We start from the raw sequence: 22,825 nt of genomic DNA, 5'->3' as shown, positions 1-22,825 counted from the left end.
TCTTGTTACATCCATTTCGAAGTCTACATTTCACCAGCTCATTTTCCTCTACTCATTACCCATGCATACATTTAAAGAATGGCGAAAAAAAAAGTAGGTATTATGTTCAACTATTTTTATTTTTGTATTGTAACTGAGTTTGACAGTTGCAAGCTCAAAGCTGCCTAGTTAAAATCCCCCAATACCTTTGAAATCCTTTGCATGCACATGTAGAACATTTACTTCCTACTTCTCCTGACGACATGTTCCCTTCTCCTGTTTTACCCTTCTGCTCATACCCACAGCTAGGCAGAGCTTTGTGAATTGTGTGTGTTCACAAGCATGCAGCCTTGTTATACAAACATGCATTCATTAAGGAAGAGAAAAGGTAAGAGCTTCCTGCAGGACAGAACAGAAGTTAAAGGCTAGAGCTCTACAAATCATCTAACTAAAAACCACATGTAATAGAGTCTTCTGATACTCAGATGGAACCTCATCTGCTTCTGTTTGTGGCCATTAGCTCTGATCTTATTGCTGGGAATCTCTGAAAAGAGCCTGTCTCTGTGTCCTTTCTACCCTTCACTTAGATACTCACAGATTTCAAAAAGATGCCCTGAGTCTTCTCTTTTCCAGGCTGAACATTCCCATCTCTCTCAGTGTTTCCTCATGGAAGAGCTGCTCCAGTTACTTCACCATCTTAGCAGCCCTTTTCTGAGCACTCTCCAGTATGCCCATGTCTTTCTTGTAAAGGGGAGCCCAGTACTGGACACAGCATTCCAGGTATGGATTACAGGGAAGGATTATTAACTCTGAACTGCTGGCAGCACTGCTCCTAATGCATCCCAGGATGCTATTAGCTTTCTTTGCTGCAAAGGAGCAGTGGTGACTCATGTTCAGTTTGATGCCTGCCAGGACCCCCATGTCCTTTTTCCAGCCCCCAGCATATTACCTGCTTCTCCATCTTCCCTGGGGCCAAGGTGTGGCTAACTGGCCCATTTCCCTGCATCCTCCTTCTTATCCTTCTTGAAAATTCCCCCCTGTCCTCAGTCCCATCTCCCAGTTGCCATGAAAGTCTGAAGGTTATTGAGAGTGAAAAAGTAAAATAAATTCATAATGAAAATCACTTTAAACATTGGTAAGGGAAAATATGGCATGAGTTGATTGTGGTGTCAGTGGTATATATAATGATTTTCAAGTACAACAAAATAAATTAAGAGTGAACTAAAATTTTCACTTGCATTCCATGGATTTTAGAAATTACCATTCTCTCTTCCATGGTCTCTCTTCACAATCTAGGTCTTTCCTTCCTGCAGCCAATCCATAAAAAAAGTATTCTACCAACAAAAGTTGTTAGTAACTCAATCCTTCCTTTCTGATTCTCTGTCAAAAGCATCTCAAGCTTTAAGTAAATGTCTTAAATTTGCTTTTCCCTATTACATTGCATTAAACCAGAAAGCAAGCCAATATTCTATGCCATTTCTATGTCTTTAGAAAGTAGTATAATTTCCACTGGAAAAGTTTAAAAAAATACAAAATTTATATGTGTTGAAATGTTTGTATCTTAGAAAGAGTATACTGAATATAGGTTTTCAGTTCCTTAATGACAATTTATTCTTCCTTGTCTTATGACATGATTCACCAGTTCCTGAGGACAACAGGCAAGGAATGCAGCAAGGATCAGCTTCTTCAGAATGGAAGAAGTAAATAACAGAAATTTGACAAGACAGAGATGGAAATTATGTAAGTCTCCTTAAAAGGAAAAAATAGGTACGTAATTTTAAAAGAATTCAGAGAAAATCAGAAATATTCTAAGCTTTTAATGGGTACGATAGTGATCTTCCAGGTTTTGGAGTAAAAAGAACTTGTTGGAGGAAACCTGTGATTAGTGCAAACAGTCTTTTTCTCTTGCTGGAAAAATGAGATTTGCAAGATGGAATTCCTAACAGCATCACAAACACTGACAAAATGAGAATACTGGCACAGACTACCACATCCAGAGAAAGATCCTTAGCACATTATGAACATGATCTTTCAGAAGAATCAAGGAGAGAGTTTACACCCTCCCAGACAAAATTAACTCGCACTGAAAAGGCCTCTTTTCACATAAATGGCATCAACTGGAACAGCGTCTAGCAAATGGTTTAGGGTAAGACAAAATAAACATGGATGCCAGTTTTACTACTTTGTGGAAAGAAAAGATGCAAACATTGTGAATTCTCCTTGTGGAGTAGAGTGAAGTGGCAGTGACAATTTCACTGCATTGCTTTCTGTGCCCAATTTTTCTTATTTCAAAATAACTGAAAAACCCACAGAAACAAGCTTGTTCTTTACATCTCTTGATTATGTGTGGATATACAGTGAACAAAATCAGGAAAAATAGGACCACAATTGCACAGGAGTGGCTTAAAATTAAAACAATGAAGTAACATTGTCTGTGTATGAACAAGACTACCTAGGCTTGTGTAGATGGAAAAGGGCTGCTTCCTAATAGCCTAAGACAAAGTTTTCCTTAAGGTGGAGGTATGTAAGTTGCACACATCTTCACAGTATGTTTAACATGTAAGGACAGAGGCTGTGTAGCCACTTCTGGCTCAACTGCCAACAAAAGTCAAAGGGCAAGCCAAGTGGTTTCAGCACCACTTTTGGAAGCGGGAATAACCAAGGAGGAACAGCTTGCACCCCTTGCCGTCTTTCTTCTGTACGCTCAGTGCCTGCAGTTGGCTGGCACACAAGAAACGCCTCAGCCAGCAGGACCACATTGCCTTTTTGCATCAAGGAAGGAAACATCTGGTAAGCAGAATCTGTAAGAAGTCAGGGAGAGAAAATGGAATACAAAAGTCTTTCTTATGCGAGATCCTCTGCCTGTTTGAAATATGAACAGAAGAAGGAATACACCTTGTCTACACAACCCACAGCATTGAGCAATCATCATTTGTCATGGAATTTAAGCCACAGAGGAACAAACTTTATCTTGATATGTGGGGTAAGAATTAAACTTATATATATGTGCAGACATGTATTAAGAAATTATCCAACACAGCAGTCATGGGTCTCTGAATCATAAAGTTCATACACAAGTATGAAAAGTGAGCTTTTTTAGGCTATATATTTATTAGAAGAAGTATTAATGTATGGATCCACCTTGAAAGAAAATAAGTGTCCTTGAGATGTTAGATTCTATCAGCCAAATTGAATGTCTGCATCAATGGCTCTCCCTAAAAGTCATAATTAGGTCATTAAAATATATTTAGAAAAATAGCCTGTAAAATAAAGTTAAAAAATACTCACCTTCATTTTATTTCATAGGTCACTGTTATACCATCTAATAAGATAATTAAAAACATGCAAGCAGCTGGTACTGAGGCTAAACAGATTAATGTAATAGTCTGTAGTCATATGTGCTGGCAAGGGGTTCACCTCTTTGGCGAGGAGAAGGTCAGCTGCCCTTGGGAAGGGAGGAGAAAGACAGTATTTCTACTTTCCAGTGGCACTGCATTGCAGATACTGAAACTAAAGACCCACATCTATTTTACTTTTCCTTTTGGTGAAGTCCAGCCCATTTGGACATCCAAAAATGGCTTTAACCACAGCAGTAAAATAACACAGTAGAGCAAAGCTGAAGTATTTTCCTTAATTTCTAACATTTAAAAGCTGAAAGTTATTATATTTCTAAATCCTTGTTCAAATGTTTCCAATAGTGAACTTCTAATTTTGATAACATACTTCTAGGAAATAATTTTCGTAATTTATTATTAGTAAAGCTCCTTCCCAAGTACACAAAAAGTACTTCCATCTGAGCATAAAGACCAGCTAGAGAATTCTCTGTGACCTGACAGGACGCATTCACAAACTCAAAGAATATTTAGAAATATATGCCAGTCACATGTGCTTTTCACTTACATTACTTACAAATTTTATGACCTAAAGGGAAATGCTCATTATCTGAACACATGCAGCATTACATCTGTGCTGTGATCAACACAAGCAAGAGTCACAAACTCTAAGGTGATGCCTTCATATTAAAAATAAAACCATACAAATAGTTCTGGAGCATCATAAATATATCAAAGAATAATGATAGGTCATCCTTTATTAACACATACACTTGGGAGTCTTGCACTGCATAGTACCAAATTGTCCTTTAAACAGAAAATGTGGAAATCAAGGAACTTCTACTGGGGTTTATTTTTTATTGTGGTAAAAATAATGTTTTAAGGAGCATTTTAATAGCAAAACTTACCAATATTCAAATATTTTTGGAGTCATCTCTTCTAATGAAATTGTAAAGGTCTATTACTGACAAAATATTAAGCAATTTTTTTTCAGAGAAAATTTTCAATACAATTTTTTATGTATTAATCTTCTGCATATATATGACATCTACCATGATTCAAAGATGTCCTTACCTCTTTTAGGGCAAAATTTCATTAGTTGGTCTTTTTAAAATATGATAGACCGAAATGCATTGGTAAACAAGACCCTCATTAGTTTTACCAAATTACTAACTTACTAAAACAATAATCCTTGACAGTATCCTAAAATAGGTCAAAATTTCTAATGAGTCCTTAAATAAATAACAACCATTTACCATCATTACCTTTCAAGATAGTTTAGGATTCACTTTTCATCTTTCATAAGGTGCTAGATGTTCAATTTTACTTAACATGCAGTCCAGAACTATAACTATCAAAACAATATCCAACCCAACTATCAAATTTACAGCCAGTTTCACTAGATCATAGGAATTACTTGCCACTGAGAAACAAATACACATTTCACATCTCAAGCACTATTGCTAAATAATGGTGATAGCTTGCCAACTATGAAAAATCCGAAGTTACTTTTATATATATGTATACACACACACCTCCCCAGTACACATACACGCATATGTATCTTTTTTACTATTTTGCCTTTAATTACATCAATAATACTTTGGCAATGAGATATGGGGCTCCTTTTAAAAGACTAATTAACTTCAGTTTCCCAAGTTGGGCTCTTTGATAGCATATGAGCATTTTCAGTGGAATTTGTAGCCAACGTCGTATTTATTATATGCACTTTGTACTAAGGATTAGACAGATACAAAGACCAGCTTTAACCTCCACTTAATCTATGAAGCATTAAAGAGTCACTAAGCTTTAGGCTGATTTAGGTAAAAGGTACCATGCTCTGTCCTCCCAATGGCTGTCCATGCTAACTACATTCCCTGCATTGGCTCTGATGCCATGGGAAGCTTTGGCAGGAGGAAGTCATCAGAAAGCTCTCCCAAGGAAGAATGAACAGGTTGGGCTGGGTTAGCTCCCTGGACTAGCTCCCTGAGAGATGAGTGCTACTGCCTGAGTGGAGCAGGGGTGAGAAGAAGGGCTCAGACCCCAGCTCCACAGCTCACACTCTCATGGAACCAAAGTTTAGCTAAAGCTGGCTGCTTCTTCAAGTGCTGCCACTTGGCAAGTACAACAGCTAGTGCTCTTGAGTTGATGATTGTCAGGAATAAGTTTCCTGACTTTAATGGCAGAGAGTGCGCTCAACTTTCTTTTGCTGATCTGGTTAAATTCTATCTTGCCTATTTTTGAGAGACTGATTTGTGGTCTCTCCATCTACGCATGCTTCTCACCTGAAAAACATGAAGATTATCCTGGCTGGTATTTTTTGGCCCTTCTTTTAACTTAGTATGTTGCATGCAGAAAACAGGAATATGACAAGGAACAGAGTCATGCAGAGCCCTCAAATATATTTTATCAAAGTGAATATGCTAACACCCTCGAAGAGTTTTACATCATCACAAATTAGGTCTCATTAGAGTCGACCTATCAGGATAAAGAAAATTGTAAGGATACCTAAATCAACCCACCCCAGTCCCACTTTGTCCCTGCAGGCACACCCTTTTTTCCAACCTTGCTCTTAGTCCAGAAACTTCCTCAGGGTGTTTCAATCGCAGCAAACTCTTTGCTGTTCCCTCTAGGTCCTTACAAAAAGTCTTTCTTTTCAACATGCTCAAGACCAGGCTGTTTGCTCCTTGCTCTCCTTGGCAATGGCTCTGTCTCCAGACTGCAACAGGCTCTCCAGCACTGTGTCCCTCCCTGCCACCCCACGCCCGAGGCTCCCCGTGACCAGCACAGCTCATTCCCTGCGCCACAGTGCAGCATTCCCCACCCAGCCCGCTGCAAGCAGGACAAGGCCAACAGGCAGGTTCCTCCTGCCTGACTGCACCTCTTTGAAGTAGAGATTCCAAGAGAGCACAAACCAAAACCGAAGAAAATGCCAACCAACACAGTCCACTAAATGATTATGTAATAATCATGTGGTAAGCATGTTTTGTTTTACCACACTTAAACATGAAAATCAGATGCAATCCTTCTGGTTAGCACAAATCATACTATTAATTTACTAGTCACAAGGAAAAAAGATTTTTTGCAGCAGAGTCAGTATTTTGCAGGGTGGAAGATGAAAGTATACACCTGCTGATTAACTTTCTGTGCTTTCAAGCACAAGACACCCTCTGGTATGTACCCAAGCAAGATTAAAACTCAATGACATTGCTGAAAAAAGTTTTTTTAACTGGTGTTTACTGCCAACAAAATTTAAATATTATTTTCCTGTCAAATAATCTCAAATTTAACTAATCTTGGCTTTAGTTTTTGACATGAAATAATGAGGAAATAGAATTTCATGTGCTCCATAAATCCAGTTACTTTGGAGAAGATCAGAAAGGTGATCACTGGTGAGTTGAATATTTCAACATTTAGCTTAGTTGCTGTGAGTTTATTTAATTGAATACTTTGGAGGAAAAAAAAACCCAAAAACAACCTTAAAAATATTTAGGCTTTCAAATATCTTGTACTTTCACCAGTTAAGCATTTTGAACAACTTCTGAAAAAAAAATAATCCAGAAAACAAATTTTTAGATCATTCCTTAATTAAATACTTCATGTTCTTTTGTTAACTGTTCCAGTTTCAATTCCACAATCCTCCTAAAGTATACAACCTGTTCTTTTGCTTTAAATAGATTATGCTTCTTGTAATCAACCTTCTTAAAATTAGAAAATAAATATAAAAAATTACTAACCTGTAAGAAATAAAAGTTCCATCTGAATCTGAGGTGGGGGGTGTGCTTCCATTTTCATTTGATCCTCCTGATACAAAAATAAGAGAAAACACCTTTGTTATAAGACAAACTCTGATATGGATGACAACTGCAACTGATTTTACCATATAAGGTAACTTCAGTCACAACAAAACTCACCTAAGCTTACATAGACAAATCTCAACTTTACTGCTTCAAATTCTTACAGCCATCTTAACTAGCCTCCAAGTTCAAACTGGACTCTGAAAGTTCTGAAAATCTGATACTTCATTTCACTTGAAGTTTTGATTGAGGCTCTTCTCAAACTATTAAACACAATTTAACTAGTATAGGGTTACAGAAGTACACCATATTAGTAGATGAGCTTGATTTTACCAACATTAAGTAAAAAAATCTAAAAGTTCATCTATTTTGTGAAAAATTCCAAGCCGACTTTGTGATATCAGTTTTGCTTTTTTTTGTCATAGCACAAGTTCAAAGCTTCCATGAAAGTACCTATTAAGATATCTGCCAAACATATTATTTTACATCCTGTGGGTTGTTGATACATGGAACAGTGATGTTGCTAGAAATCAAGGATTACAAGGAAATTTTCCTTCTATAACTACGTCTGTTGAAAGACTGCTAAAAGCCATGAGTCATGCATTTTTCAAAGCAAATTTATTCTTGTCCTGTTTTATATTGCTTATTCTTGCACTGTCATTTAGCTTGATAATTCTTCTATGTCCCTGTGTGCCTCCTTAGTTAATCTGGAGGTAGCACTGCACAACTCTGTTCTCCGTTCTGCTGACTGAAATCAAGTTCTTGCAGTCTTTTTTCTAAATGAGGCTTCGTATTACCCATTTTCTTTAACTCAGTCCTTCTTGCACATGGAAAAGGAGGGACAGGAGCTGTAGGCAGCATAACTAAAAGTTCAGAGTTGATAATTTGGACAGTGGTTTTCTTCTCTATCAAATTAATCTTGCTCGATAGAGATGACATTCGTGCCACTCCATCTTGCAGTTTCACAACCATCCTTAACCAAACATGCCTGCACATTAACTCTCCATTTTTTATTCACGAAAAAAGGTTTTAAATTTACACTAAAAAATCTTTCTAGTGCAATACTGTAGTTCATACAATGTCATGCTGTTTGCAGTCCTCTTTTCTTCAGAAAGGACCAGTCCTGCCTGAATACTCTGTTTGCACTGGCACTAGATATTACCTTCCAATAATTTTACTTAATAAAAGTCTATCAGCTCTCATTCTGTGTCAAAACAATAAATGAAAATATAGAATAAGACTGGTTCGACCCCAAGCTTCACAAAAAAGAATTCTTTCTTTAAAATTTACATTTCTCTATTCATTCTAGAATTACTAGACTTCACTAATCCCCATCCTTTCTATTTCACAGCATCTTCTGTGGCACTGCATCAGATGGTTTACTGAGATCCAGACAGACTGAATATATTTCCTGAATGTGTATTTTGAAAAGCAAGCAGGTTAGCTGGCCACAATGTCCCATTTAACAAAAAAAAAAAAAAAAAAAAAAAAAAGAAAAAAAACCTGCAATAAAAGTTATGCAATTTGCTTTGCTTTTCTCTCTTACTTCTTTCTTAAAAACTTTTTTAAAGCCCTGCACAGATAATGGTCAGCTCATGCAGGTGCTTCGCTATCACTTTTCTTTCCCCTGTTAATCTGAGTACAGGTACGATATTTCCATTCATCAGTCATGAACTAAAGTACTAAAAATTGTTCCATGCAGCAGCATTTGTCAATATTCATGAATTCTGCAAGTCAGATTATTAGCTCTGTTAATTCACAGTATCTACCCAATGCACTCATCTATGTTATTGATTTATTTTCAGGCCTTTTCCTGAAATTCTATTTTTACTGAAAACTGAATGTTTTTCTTTTCAGACCAGAGCTGGACTACATTTATCCAGCTGTATCATTTGTCCATTCACACTGCAGAATGGTTCTAGTTTTCTTTCTTAGCAAGCTTCTTTACATAGTCAAGTAATATTTTCCTGTGTATTTAAATTCTCATCTTATGATCTGATTCAACTTGATTTTTGCTGATTGTCGCTGTAAGACCACACTTTCTGATATCCAGGATGTGGCCTTCTTTGCAGATCAAGCTGTTTTTCTGTTTCTTTGAGGATCTTTGCTTGTTCCAGACATTCCTTAAAACATACTTAATCATACTTAATCATTCACTTTGGCATAGAACTTCCAAGTATTTCTTTTCTCATCTAATTTGGAATGCAGGATTTTTTATTAACTTTTGCACCTTTGTCTAAAATAAATCCCAAATCTCTACAACATCTTAGTCTAAAATCACTCAGTCCAGCTGATTTCACTAATTAGCTCTCTCCATTTATTTTGAAAATGGAAATCCTACTTAATCAATCTGCTTTTTGTTTACTAAATTTAAGTAAATTAACAACACCAGATATTTCATCCAGAAGCCGACCCTCCCGTTATTAATAGCCATCTGTTCATTTTTTTTTCTCATATCTTGTAAAATAGTCTCCCATATTGGGACAATTTTCAGTAATACACTTTTTCATATATTACCCATCTCCACATCTGATCCTGAGCATTCAGAGAAATGACTGAACTATGTTCAGTCTCTGTTAAAGCCATATGGCCAGGTGCAGTGATAGAGGGCAAGCGCTGCAGGGACACAGCACATCAAAATGGGTCCTGAATGCACTACTGCACTTCATTTATACTTAAACTAAGCATTCACCTACCAGACTAGACAGATTACAAAAAAAAATCCACCTTATTCACAATGCTAAATTGATATTCTGAAAAAGTATGTCTTTTCAAGAATAGCAACATAATCCTCCTCCTTTCTGAAGAATGAACTTTAAGACTATCTCAAAAATGCATGGACTTTATCATCTTTCAACAAAATCATATGTCCTGCTTGAAGAGCGAACAGGACTTTGCAAAGAAAACAAGGATAATACTCGTTCTTTTACCAGGATCCCCACAGTTAGTGGGATCCTGGGTCTGCTACATCCCTTGAGCTGTTCTTCGCAAACTACTCTAATTCTAGCTTACTTTATTCTGGAGACAATAATTTCCTGTATTTAAATGATAGCCAAAATATCTTTGCATTTTTAATTGTATACCCATTGTTAACAAATCTCAAAATCATACAAGTTACTGTTTGGGCACCTTTTTGTGAGCTGCTTTTGCTGCCTTTATCATATCATTAGCAGCAGCTACCAAAAATAGATAGGGCTAGGTGTATTCAGCTCTCAAACACAGGATTTAATGGAACAGACCCTTCTGTGATTGCTCCCTTGCTCTATCCCCTTTAAGATGGGTATGTCTGTTATGACACCTTGAAAGGTGATTATGATGTCATTCACTGAAAGTGATAAAAATCATAAAGCAAAGAGCAAAGTATTCATTTTCTTAACAGAAGACTCCCTAAATTTTACCTAGTTTTATCCAAAAGGCTTTTTAGCAAATCCTATTACGTTTCCATAGTTAGTGATAAAGAGGACAAATAAGACTGCTCCTTCACTAACTAATGACATTAAGCTGTGGGAATCCATGCCCTGGAAGTTCCAGTTACTCCTCCTGAAAAGTATGGTGAACTCTCAGTAGAACAGATATACCACTTCTATCTTCTACACTGATAATGACCCAGATTTCTGGTAAAAGTGGGATGTATACTAAACAGTTACGAATATAAGACCCATGATGCTAGTAACAAAAATTGTGGTCCCCTTTAAAAAAATGATTCAGTATCATACGAATCTTTAATTTCCTTCTGAAACTCAATTATGGGAAGAAGGGTTTTGTTAGAGAAACACAGGATGCTCTAGTAACCCTGCCACAGACCTTGTGAAAAGCTTTCCTAACTTCAAATGCACAAGCTAGGGGAAAAAGGTAGAATAAATCTTGTCACACTTTCAGAGGAAAGAGAAGGGAAATGAGCAATACTGTAACAAGCACCTGTATCAAAGTAAGTATGGCTTTCAGCACTAGAGCAGTTACTAACTTTATTACAATAATAAAATAAGGCTGTATCCTTCCAAAGGGCCTGAAAATTACCTGGATTGCTCCTTCTTTAACTGTAGCAACTCCCTCTCCTGAGAACTTTTTCCTGAAATTGCCTCACTTCAGTGAAGCCTGTTCTTGTGCACAGAGACCAAGGGCTAAAGGGAGCTGGGACTTGGGCAGCTGGGACCTGACACTGCTGGGCACAGCTGAAGGCTGTTTCAAGAGAAGTTGTGTAACTCAAAATTGACTCTTTCCCTAACTAAGAAAAAAAGGACATTTCAAATAGTAGCTTCTTTAGACGTCTAAGATGCATGGAGAAGGATTTACAAACTGTACACTGTCTAGGGTACTAGATTCACCCATAACACATGGGCTTGTCACTTGCAGTGACTGTTAATCTTGTCAAGAACGTATTTGAGATTATAGGCATAGCATAAAATGGAATAACCCAGAATAAGGAAGATGCCTTCACTTCCTGAAGATTATCTGAAAACTGTATGTAGAAATTTTAACAAGAAGCCTGATTGAAACTTTCACACTATTTTTTGTATTTTTATTTTTTAACTGCTTATTACACTGATAGACTCACAGAACTATTTAGGCTGAAAAAAATTTGTAAGATCATCAAGGCCTAACACTAATCCAGCACTACCAAGTTCAGCACTAAACCATGTCCCCAGGTGCCACATCTTTAAAAAAAACCAGATGTATTTCAAATACCTCCAGGGATGGTGACTCAACTGATAGGATACTTTCTCACAGAGGAGCTTTTTCAAGGAGCAGTGCACAGTTTGCACTTCAGGTAATAAGAAGAAACTGGACAGCATTTCAAAGCCCCAATTCACAGGTGGGAAGACACTCTGGTTATGCTCCAGGCACAATGAACACTGAGCTGAAGCATGCGCTCAGCAAGAGTAAAAAAGCATGTGAAGAATGATGCATCATTCCTCAGGATCAGACATTCTCCCTCATCTCTTTCATTATGTCTTGAAAACAGCAATTTCCTGTGAGATGTAAAATTTCAGCACTGGACTTTTTAGAGAGAACGGGTGGGATACTGTCCTAACCAGCTGCAAGTCGACGAAGCCAAGAAGCTTGAGCGACAGGGCCTTGCTTGATTGTTGTGAACCTAATTAAAAAAAATCAAACTGAACTTTTTTTTTCTTTTGAAAATATACTTTGATACTGAGGAATTGTCTTTAAATGTATCCATATTTCTGCACACATGTATACACACACACACACATGTCTGAATGTGGGCACACATGTATTTATATAGTGCAAACCAATTTACCAATCCCGTGGCACGTATGAAAGGGTTTTATGGCTGGCAGTTTAGGATTTTGTGATAAAAGTGATCCTACTTAGGTAACCAAACTGTGCCTTTCCCTGCCTACAAGTGTCATAATGGAGACAGATCCTTCTGCTGACCTGTTTGCACTCTGCTTAATGTTTTTCTTTGTATTCTAATCAAAGGTTAAAATGTTGTTAAAGCAGAAAATGTATTTAACATTGGGAAAATTTAAGTTGATATAAACACTCGATCATTAATGCAGTGTTTTATGATTAGAGACAAGTCAATTTTTAACACAATTCTATGCTTGCAGTCTGAGGTTGTCAATTCTTATAACATGACTTCAAAATTCCAAGCTATATTAATTTTCAGCATATTTAAAGCTTAATAATTTAATGATTTATCCAATTTTAATTTATACTTTCAAAACCACTTTGAACAATCTGAGGTGCCACTGGAGATCACAACAGTGGTCCTGGTTAAGTCAAATAATAATTATAGCGCTTTCACTTTAAAGATGAGATTATTTTTAATTATTGAGTGAAGTACTTGAGGTACCATACTTATATAATTACGCTACTCATTAAATGGTTATTGAAAGCTGAAATGTAATTTTAATGACAGCTACCTATTTTTCTTTGCACACTTTATAGATGACAGATCAGTCAGGAATTCTAGTTTGCTCAAAAAATCGTTGCAGCTGCACCGGTTCTTTCAGGTGTAAAACAATTAAGCTGTTCTTTTTTTAAAACTTTAAACATTTTTTTTCTGAAATGTTATTGATATAATATACAAAAACTAGTAAAAAACAGAACAATAAAGCATGGATATTTTTTCTTCTTCACAATAATATCAAAACGCTGGCCATAAACTATTATAAATTCCAAACAATATCCCCCTGAAAATAGTGACAATACAAATATGAAAGAATAATTTTAGTCAAAATGTGTTCGTCATATAATACAAACAACAAAAAAAAAATTGCTTAACAGATTGCAGTCCTTTATTGTGAATATAAAGGGGTAATCAACATACAATAAGCATTTTACTATGCATTAAAACTATATATAATACCATGAGATTCCTTTGCTTTTTCTAACAGCAAGGTTCACAAGTCTTCAAACATAAAATTCCTTTGCACTGTTTACTCCACAGATAGATATTCATCAGACTGATCTCGATAAAATTTATTCTAACACGTAGGCATCTCTCACAATCGACACTACAGAGGCATGGTCTCAGAAATGAGCACCTTAAACACTTACGCTCTGTATCTTAAGCCTTTATATGCAATGTTTGAAATTCAGGGTATTTCTCCGTTGTTTCAATGACCCGTATCTTGTCCAAAATAAGCATTGCTTTTACACAATGAAAACCAAACAGGAGTAAATTTGTTTCATTAACAATATTAAAGCAAAGATTTCTGAATTTGCTGCATGGGGAAAAGGCAATAAAGTTTTGAAGAGGGAAAAACTGCTTTGTTCCTTCAATCCCCTAGTTGAAATTAATTATAGCAAATGTTTATGAAAACATCTGTTCCATACAGTTATAAATTCTTAATTTTAGCATGGGCGATTCCAAGCTCCTCTATGATTTTGTAAGAGAACAGTCTGACAACTGAAAGGTTTACAAAAGAGCAGACAATTTGTATTTCTACAGCACCAAATATGCAGCTTGGAAAGTCTTCAGGATCTCTGCAGCAAAGGAAAAATAAAACAAAATACAAAAAGCCTAAGACGACTGAAGCTTTTTGATTTGGGTCCGCCGATAGACCAAAAAGGCAGCGGGAGGAGAGAAAAAAAATGAAAATAGAAGGAGAACTAATCCCGAAAACATACGGCAAATTGAGATTTCAGCACATAAGGCACACGTTTAAGAAGCGAAGCGTCGCGGAGCTGCGGCACTCCGCGCGAGGGATGCGGGCGGGGAGCGGGCCGCTGCCGCGCGGCGCCGAGAGAGGGCGCTGCAGAGTTTGGGAAGCGCCGGCCGTGGCTGCCGCCGGCTCCGGGCGGGCCCGGCCGCCCCCGCCGCGGGCTCGGCCCGCCCGGCCCCGCGCAGCCCCCGCCGGACCCCGCGCAGCCCCAGCCCGGCCCCGCGCAGCCCCCGCCGGACCCCGCGCAGCCCCAGCCCGGCCCCGCGCAGCCCCCGCCGGACCCCGCGCAGCCCCAGCCCGACCCCGCGCAGCCCCAGCCCGGCCCCGCGCAGCCCCAGCCCGGCCCCGCGCAGCCCCCGCCGGACCCCGCGCAGCCCCAGCCCGGCCCCGCGCAGAGCAGCCCCCGCGCAGCCAACGCTTTCGAGTCATCCTTTCAAATGATTAAACGGAGCGCGCTCGGAGCAGCGTACAGCAACTGCAAATTGTGCCTTCAGCTAAAGAATTAAGTGCACTGCACTTCTGATATTTATTAAATAATTATTAGGCCGGAAAGTTGGAGAAGGTTTCGCTCTGAGCAAGTTCAGTTTTCTGAAATAAATACGATGCAACTTTTGGGTGAAGAATCTTTTATGTAGAAACCTGGCTCTCTATGCCTCACTTCAAGCTCACTTAGCATTAGAAGCCAGCACACTTTGAATGCATGCAGCACAGACTTCTGATATCATTTTAGTTTTATCAGCTCTGCCCTAAAATATTATATTTTGCCACGAATGAAATAAAAACCTATACACTATGATAATTACTGACATGATGATAATGAATTGTGAAATGAACTAATGAACTTGCCATTTGAAGTACAAAAGTCTTAGGCTGAAATATTTTGTTTAATATTCAGTATTGAGATGAAAAAATATATTAAGCATTAACAGTCTTTTCCCCCCTTTAAGCTTATTTGAAATATCAAAGGAACGTAATTGTAAAGCACAACACAGAACCCACAGAGACGCCAACCCTGTGATAGTGAAAGCTGGTCACATTTGGAAGTAGGTAAGGAACACTGGCACCAAGGTGCAAAATCAAAGCCTGTTTTAGCCCTGTTGAAAGCTGTTTCAACAATATGATAGGCAGACACACTGGTTTCCATTTAGGAAAAAAAACTTCTGGAGATAATATCTTATACCGCATGTTGCTCAAACCCTGTCTTCTGGATTGCTGACTTATGACAATCAAGTGGCACCTTCCATGATCTTTGCTTATAAAATCACTGTTGCGTATGTGTATATGCATTTATGAGTAAACTCAGTGTATTCTCCAGGCAACATCTCCATTTGAAACAATTTCGTCTGTGCACTTCTGTTTAAATCAAGACACATGAAAGTAAGAGGGTTTCCATTTTAAGTGAAACTGCTTCTGAGTGTTCACAAATCTAAACACCAACCCTGTCATTAGGTTAGTCTGTAAATTAACATGCCACTGTTCCCCATTAAAATGTATGTGTGAAAAAGTGTGGATGAGAAAAGATATACAAGGGTCTAGATGACTGATTCTGAAAATAGACTGTAGCATCAGTGTTTAAGAAATGTAGTCCCATGCAGCTCAATTTAAAATAAATTCAACAATAAGTACATTCAAGGGACTTATTTATAATATTTCTTTTCCTGTTGAAGCCTCTGCATTTACAAAAATAGACTGAGCTACACACTGTACTCTAAACTAAAACCAATATAATACACAGAGTAAGAAATTTTACTCAAAGGGCACTGAACTAATTCATACGAATTCTTCCAAAGAATTCCCAGGTGATTCCAAGTTACCAAAATCCCAAATACTTTATATCCAGATGTGTTTTAATATAATCTCTCTAGGCATGATGGGAAGGAAAGAAGTATAACTGTGATGCAAATAGTGATTTAAACATTTCAGAAAATGCATGTATATGGAAAGATAGTCTGACTTCCCATTTAGTGGGAAGCACACAATACTAGCTTATATAAGCAAATGTGACTCCACTGAAGTCGATACACATTTAGTCCAGTAATGCCTGAACTGAATTTGCTACCAGCAGCAATACGACTGGTAGAACAAAAAAATCCATGGGGTAAGGTAAAAGCTGATTCTTCTTAGTGTTTTTCAGTTATTTCTCCCAGTGCACCTGTCTTTGGTCCATGGTATATTATGCCCACTTCTGTTCATGTGCTCAGGACTAGAGCCTGTATCAGCTACATAGCCTGGCTGATCATTTATCATGTGTAACCCACACAAATTCCTAGGTCATCCAACCAAGCATGACTCAGAAGACTCCAGGATAAGACACAGACATTTTGGTGTAGTCTGACTGAAATGGAAACTGTATACTTAATATAATCTCTAACTTGAGCAAATTCTTTAAGAGCGCACACAAGTTTCAAAATCACAAATTGGCAAAATTAGTAAAACAGGATAGAGTAATCCAGTCTAACTAGGGACAAGCAGCATAACTAGACTTTGCACAGAAAGAAAAAAAAAATCCTAGAAGCTGCCTGGCATCATTGCTAGGAATTTACACCCTGATGATATACAAATGCTGAGTGACTTATACTTGCATCCAGAAGAATTTAGCTAATTTTAACTTATAAACAGCCTAAAAGGCCTTTGAGCTATAAATCGCAATAAACTAAAGATGGCAAAAGGCAATAAACATGAGTTAATGACTCAGCATCCTCCTGAGATAGCACTGGTCATGCAGCTTTGCTTAATCTTAGACATGCACAATCACTATAAAACGGTGGTCTCCAGAGACCATTTACACTGACAATAAGAAAAACATACCATCTTTACATCTTTGAAGGCCACTATCATCCTTTAACTAACTTCAATTACATCCTATTTTTAACCACATTTCTATCTTATATATTGTTGCAATCCTTCTGTTTTGGATAATAAATCATATGGATATATAGTCTAATTTTCATATTCAAACGCAGTAATGCATATTCCATTGAGCTTAGAAAAAAAAAAGAACCGAAAAAGATTGATCAGGAATTTTCTAGCATTCTGCTGTTTTTCCAAGATTAAATGATAGTAGAAGACAAACAAGAAAGGATTAAGTGCTCTTTTATTGAAATAGAACTGCCCTTTCAACAAACAGCTAGCTGATTTTCAACTGAGAATAACAGGTTTATCAGGAGAAAAGCTAGCCTGGCCAGGGAGCCATGTGGCAGTGGTATGCAGCCTCACCTCCTAAAGTTGAGGAGATGGTCTCATGATAACCAGGACCAGGAGTTAAAAAGAGCTTTGCTTCTTTGCAGTTTCTTATCAAAGGATGCTACTGCAGCAGGCTGATAACTTACAGCACATGCATGCCAAGAGGGACGGCCTGAAATCAAAGCATCCATGTGGCTACTGTGGTGCAGTGTGTGTAATTGGCTACTTGCTTGCCTGGGATGGGAAAACAGACAGCATTTATGGCTAGGAGGCAACCAGAAAGAATAAAAATAATTTTGGAATAATAAATGAATAAAGGAATAAATGGAAACACAGAAATTTGGACACACGAGAAACTAAAGAGCAGAGGAGCTCCCTGGCATCCAGGGAAGGGCTGGCACTTCCCCGAGAGGCAGCAGCAAAACCATGGGGTTTGGCTCCAAGGAAGAGGAAATGGACAAGAAGCTTCAAGTAAGGAAGTTGTCACTGAGTTGCAAGACTGGGCAACGCCTGGGCTCTCCTCAAATGCTGCAGTTTTAAAAGCACACAGTAAGAGCTGAAGAAAGTCCCATCTGAAGGAATGTGGGAAGCTGCCAGTCTCTAAAATGTCCAGGGCCAGGGAGAGGCTCTTGGGCTCCCACAGCATCCCCATCACCACAGCTTAGCTCTTCCAGCTCTTTCCAGCTGCAGCCTCCTTCTTCCATACCACAACTCCTCTTAGCACTGCTGGAAGCAGACAGATCTGTTGGTCCAAAAGGCTACTTTGGATTTATATTAACATAAATTACAGAATAATAGATTAAATCAGTTAGAAATAGGATCCTGCTCACATCTATTTAGTAATCATGTTTTTACTAATGTAACTAAGTAACACATTTAAAATTATCAGGTAAAACTTAAGACCTGTTCCAATAGCAGCAGAGTCTAGAGGTAGCACAATTCAGAAACACACAGTTTAAAAAAAAAAATCAATCATGTTACCTTCACCTTACAGCAGTACTAGTACCTGACAACCTGGCAAGGCATCTGAGAAAAAAACCCAAAACCTGAAAACAACCAACACTGTCACAAAGACTCAAATACTCAACCCTTGAAGCGTGTTACTCCTGCTGATGGAACAATCCTTATCTTAATCAAATTAACTATACAGGAGTAACATGCACCAGGAAGGGACAACTGAGCTTACAACTGCCTAGCTTGGATTTACAAAATGAAGCCAGAAAGCCCTGGACTACCACTGAGGCTGTCTAATTAGGGCTGTTAATTCTTGGAATACATTGTGCATCCAGAAGACCCATAAGTGAGAGAACCTAAAATGGAGCAGTACCCTACATTTTCTATAAATTTATCCAAAGAAAAAAAAATGTCACTAAACAGTACAAAAGAAATACTGACCTAGAGCTTTTAAGTTGCCAAACTGAAATATGCCAAAGCATAATGAAAACACTAGATTTTAATCAAAATTCTTGTAAATCAACCTTTAGGCAATTTGGAGAGTACCAACTGTGCACTTTGCTGGTGCAAAAGCAGATGCATGTTGTGAATGACAGATCTAGAAAAATTTAAAGAGCAAAGGTATATATGCACTAGCAGTAAACTCTAGATGTCTAAGAGATGAAAGTCCACAGCTACATCAGAATATAAAAATATATCAAATTGACAGCAAGAATGACAAAACACTTCTATTTTACTACAGTGCAAGGTGCTTTGTCAAACAACTATCACTTTGTTGTAGATATTGGGGGGAAAAAAAATTCCTCACGAAACATTTTTGCCAAAAAGTACGTAAACAATCACAGATTTCTGTTCCCTACCCTTGCCCTCCTGTGTGGAGGATGAGTAGCGTCAATCCCTAGTGGCACTTCAGAATGGAACTAAGGATGAAAGTATAAAGCACTTGAACATGTAAGAAATATGAGACTTCTAAAATGCTAATGAGACAAGTATGAGTAGATTTTTCTTGTAACTAATGATTACAGTGAATTTTTTTCAAAAGTTTGATGATTTAATTTACACAATAATAGGAAATATTATTTAGTAGTAGTCAACATTTCTTCTCAACATTTACCTCAGTTCACTAAAACAAAATATCTTTTAGCCAAAAAGAAAACAGTCTGTGTGCAAGGCAAAAATGTCACCCAGCATTGGAGAGATTCAGCTTTTTGATTTTGCATTTTTTGACCAAATACCACCTAAAGAAAATGTGAGAAGGCACTTCACATATGTAATTCATATTAAAACTCATAAATAACCATCTGGAGATGAACAGAACAGTCCCGAGGGCCTACAAATTCTAAAATATTTTCCCTTTTCCTTCTATTTTACCTCAATTTAGGACATGGCTGTGATTTGCTTTATGACAAGCATGGTACCTCTCTGTCAAGCTGGAGAGGAGAAAAAGTTTTGAACCAGAGACTTTGGCTCTTCCGTAGTAGAGCTCTGCATCCTGAGCAGGCTTCACACCGTTCCCCTCAACACTGCATCCAGACAGCACAGAGCTCAAGTGACGAGAAAGGAAGGGGTCTGCACCAGGTCATTCAGCACATCCATGGCGTGGTGCTAGAGACCCTGGAGGAGGTGCTGAATTTTCATGCATACTAGCGGAGTGAAATTCCATACAACAGCTGTCTTACTCAGGTACAGGCATTATTGGAAAAAGCATTCTATGCTGTTTTAAGACAGAGCAAGAAAGAATGTCTACGTCTGAACAAGGCTTCCATTTCCTGCCATTGGAATGACAGTGAATAAAGACGACGAAAATTACAGCATGTGAATACTGGTGTAATTACCGAATGGTTCCCCACATAATTATGCAAAACAAATCTATCCATAAGTTAATGTAGCCATTTTCTTTTTGAAACAGAATTTTCATGCCATCCATCAGTCACCCAAAAACACAAACCTTAGATGACTTAAGTACACAGAATTTACTCATTTGGTCTGTAATATAAGCAATGCATGTGAGTAGAAATAAAGGTTTAATGAAACAAAATAACATACTCCACTAGGGAAAACATATTTTGCCCAAAGAAAAAACTAATGTAAATAAGTGGAGGCTTGACTATTTGATAAATATAGCCCCAAAGGTTATATGTTTACTGAAAGAATATAAATATTGTAGGTGATGTAGATTTTTTTTATTTGACTAGAAACATTAATTGCTTTCTAAATACAATAATATTCTTTCAAACTGTGGTGTCTCATTTCTTTTACTGCAACAAGTAACCAATTACCTAACAAAAATGTTTACATTAATCACAATCACTCTATATTTTAGTTTTTATACCACCAATTTTATTTTTGCTTAGAACTGAACTCCCTCAGGCATTTTTTTGTGCTAAGCGTTAATTTCTATTAGTGATAAAGTTCCCTTAAGCTTCTTTTAACATCTACTGGACATGACCTCATAAAATTTAATACCACTCATTAACCCCAAGCACTTAACTTTACACAGTAATGTCAGGCATCTGACTTTTCAGAGCGTGAGAAATCCAAGTGGGAACTGTTTGAGAGATACAAATTACAAATCACTTGAGTAGTAGAAAGAGCTGCAGCGAACAATATTAAAGGGTAAATCAAGACTTGAGCAAAAGTAGGGTTCTTGTGATGCCTTCTATCTAAAATTATAAAACATTTATACAAACGAGGGAGGCTGCAACGTGATTGTTTTGGCTTGTGAGAAGACTGAAATTCAGAGCTGAGACTGAACGCCAGGTTTTTAGCACTGACTGAAGCAAATATGATGTGCAGTCATGTTTTCTCGGCTGTCCAGTAGCCTTCGGGCATTTGGGAGGAGCACAGGTTTTAGGATAACCTTACATTCTGCAAAGGCCACACACCAGTGAGACTCGGGTAAGCCAGAATAAGCAGTTCCTTCAAAGTGCTCATCCCTTTTTTTTCTGCAATAGCCTTGCCTAGGTTTAGCTTTAGAGTGTGGTTGTTCTTCTGATTTTGGTTATGTACCAAGAAAGCTCTCGGAGGGACAGCACTGTTTTTATTTTCCCCGAGATGCACAGATGGGTGATGTCTGCTTAACTCATTTAACCATATTTCCCAGTGGCTTCACACATGTTGGAGAAAATGTGGAAAATTCTAGAGGTGAATGAAAAAAAAAATACTTAGCAACAATTTTCTGGCTTCTCTTGAACTATTGAAGGACATTTCTTGTGGGGAGTTGGAACTGATTGACAGCCTGTCATGGCCCTGAGTGTAAAAAAAAAGGCATATTGTTAGGAAAAAAAAAGTGGTTTATTTTGTATTTCTGTTGGCTCAAGAGATATCTAGGCATCCTCTGTGAAAAAGGACAGTGCTATGCAGCTAGAAACATGGCCCATCGGAGTTCCTGATAGCAATCTGCTTATTCAGCTCTGTTATGAAAAGTCCCCTCCCCCAGACCGTACACAGGGTTTGCTTTTTCTTGGTGTCACAGGCTGTTACATTCTGGGTTAAGCAGTTGATGCTGTTGGAGCAGGGATCAGCTTAACATTTCTATACAAATTATACAAGGTAGCTATAAATTGCTTCATGAGAAACCACGTGAGATTTGATGTGATGTCTCTAAGTGCTACAAGTTTATTCATTTTTCAGCAGCAAAAAGAGCTGGCTCTCAGAACTAAGCGGTAGCTCCTGAGTTTACTGATCTTAACTGGGAAATATATTCTCTGCTACCCTGTAAATCTAAACAGAAGGAAGCTGTTTTGCTGAAGCTCTGTCTCCACAGAAAGGTATCTCTGAGTGAAAGGTAGGTATGACAGAATTGAGGTTTTCACATGTGAACAACTGTGATCTCTGATACCAGCCTCAGCTCCAGTTTCTCTGAATGACTATTTTAGCTATAAACCACCCAGAACCAATATCTACAGTCAACACACACACCATACTATTGAAAATGGTTTTGCATCTTGCCTGCCACTGGTCTAAGATCACTTTAGCATAATTACAGCTTGATGCAACATCAGTAAGTGCGCATCAGTTGGAAAAGTTTTTATTGCCTAATAGCAGGGAATGGTAATAAAGCAGATGTACACCGGGCCACATGACAATGGCAACCAATTGGTCTGTATTTGGCAAAGAGAAGTATTAATGTTTTATAAACACAATGTATGTTATACTTTTCTAACAACAGGGGTGTAAATCTCTGCACAGCATAAACACTTGTGCGGATCAGCGCAGAGATACTGCTGTGATAGGTACTTTGAAGTTGTAGATAAGAGCTCAAGCTGTAAGATGCCAAAAAAATTGGAAGTTTGTAAAGAATCATTGCCAGACTCTTAAATGTAGTAGCACTTGTGGGACTTTCTGAAATATAAATAGTAATTACCTTCAATACAGAATGTATTTGCAAAAATAAATGTACTGGTGCATATACCAAACCTCAAAACTCAGTTTTCTATTTGAGAAC

General features: G+C 37.9%; 1 protein-coding gene across 7 annotated transcripts in view; it reads right to left on the bottom strand.

Moving 5' to 3' along the window:
- Positions 1 to 22,825, bottom strand: part of TBC1D5 (TBC1 domain family member 5) — a 317,263-nt gene that overhangs the window by 148,809 nt on the left and 145,629 nt on the right. For all 7 annotated transcript variants that reach the window (XM_068207556.1, XM_068207547.1, XM_068207565.1 and 4 more), the window contains one exon: positions 7,049 to 7,115. In XM_068207556.1, coding sequence (XP_068063657.1) covers positions 7,049 to 7,115 — 67 coding nt within the window. The remainder of the gene's footprint in view (positions 1 to 7,048; positions 7,116 to 22,825) is intronic.

The sequence above is a fragment of the Anomalospiza imberbis genome, chromosome 1 (assembly GCF_031753505.1).
Source record: "Anomalospiza imberbis isolate Cuckoo-Finch-1a 21T00152 chromosome 1, ASM3175350v1, whole genome shotgun sequence".
Lineage (NCBI taxonomy): Eukaryota > Metazoa > Chordata > Aves > Passeriformes > Viduidae > Anomalospiza > Anomalospiza imberbis.
Note: the sequence above shows the minus strand (reverse complement) of the source record. Positions and strands in the feature narration are given on the sequence as shown.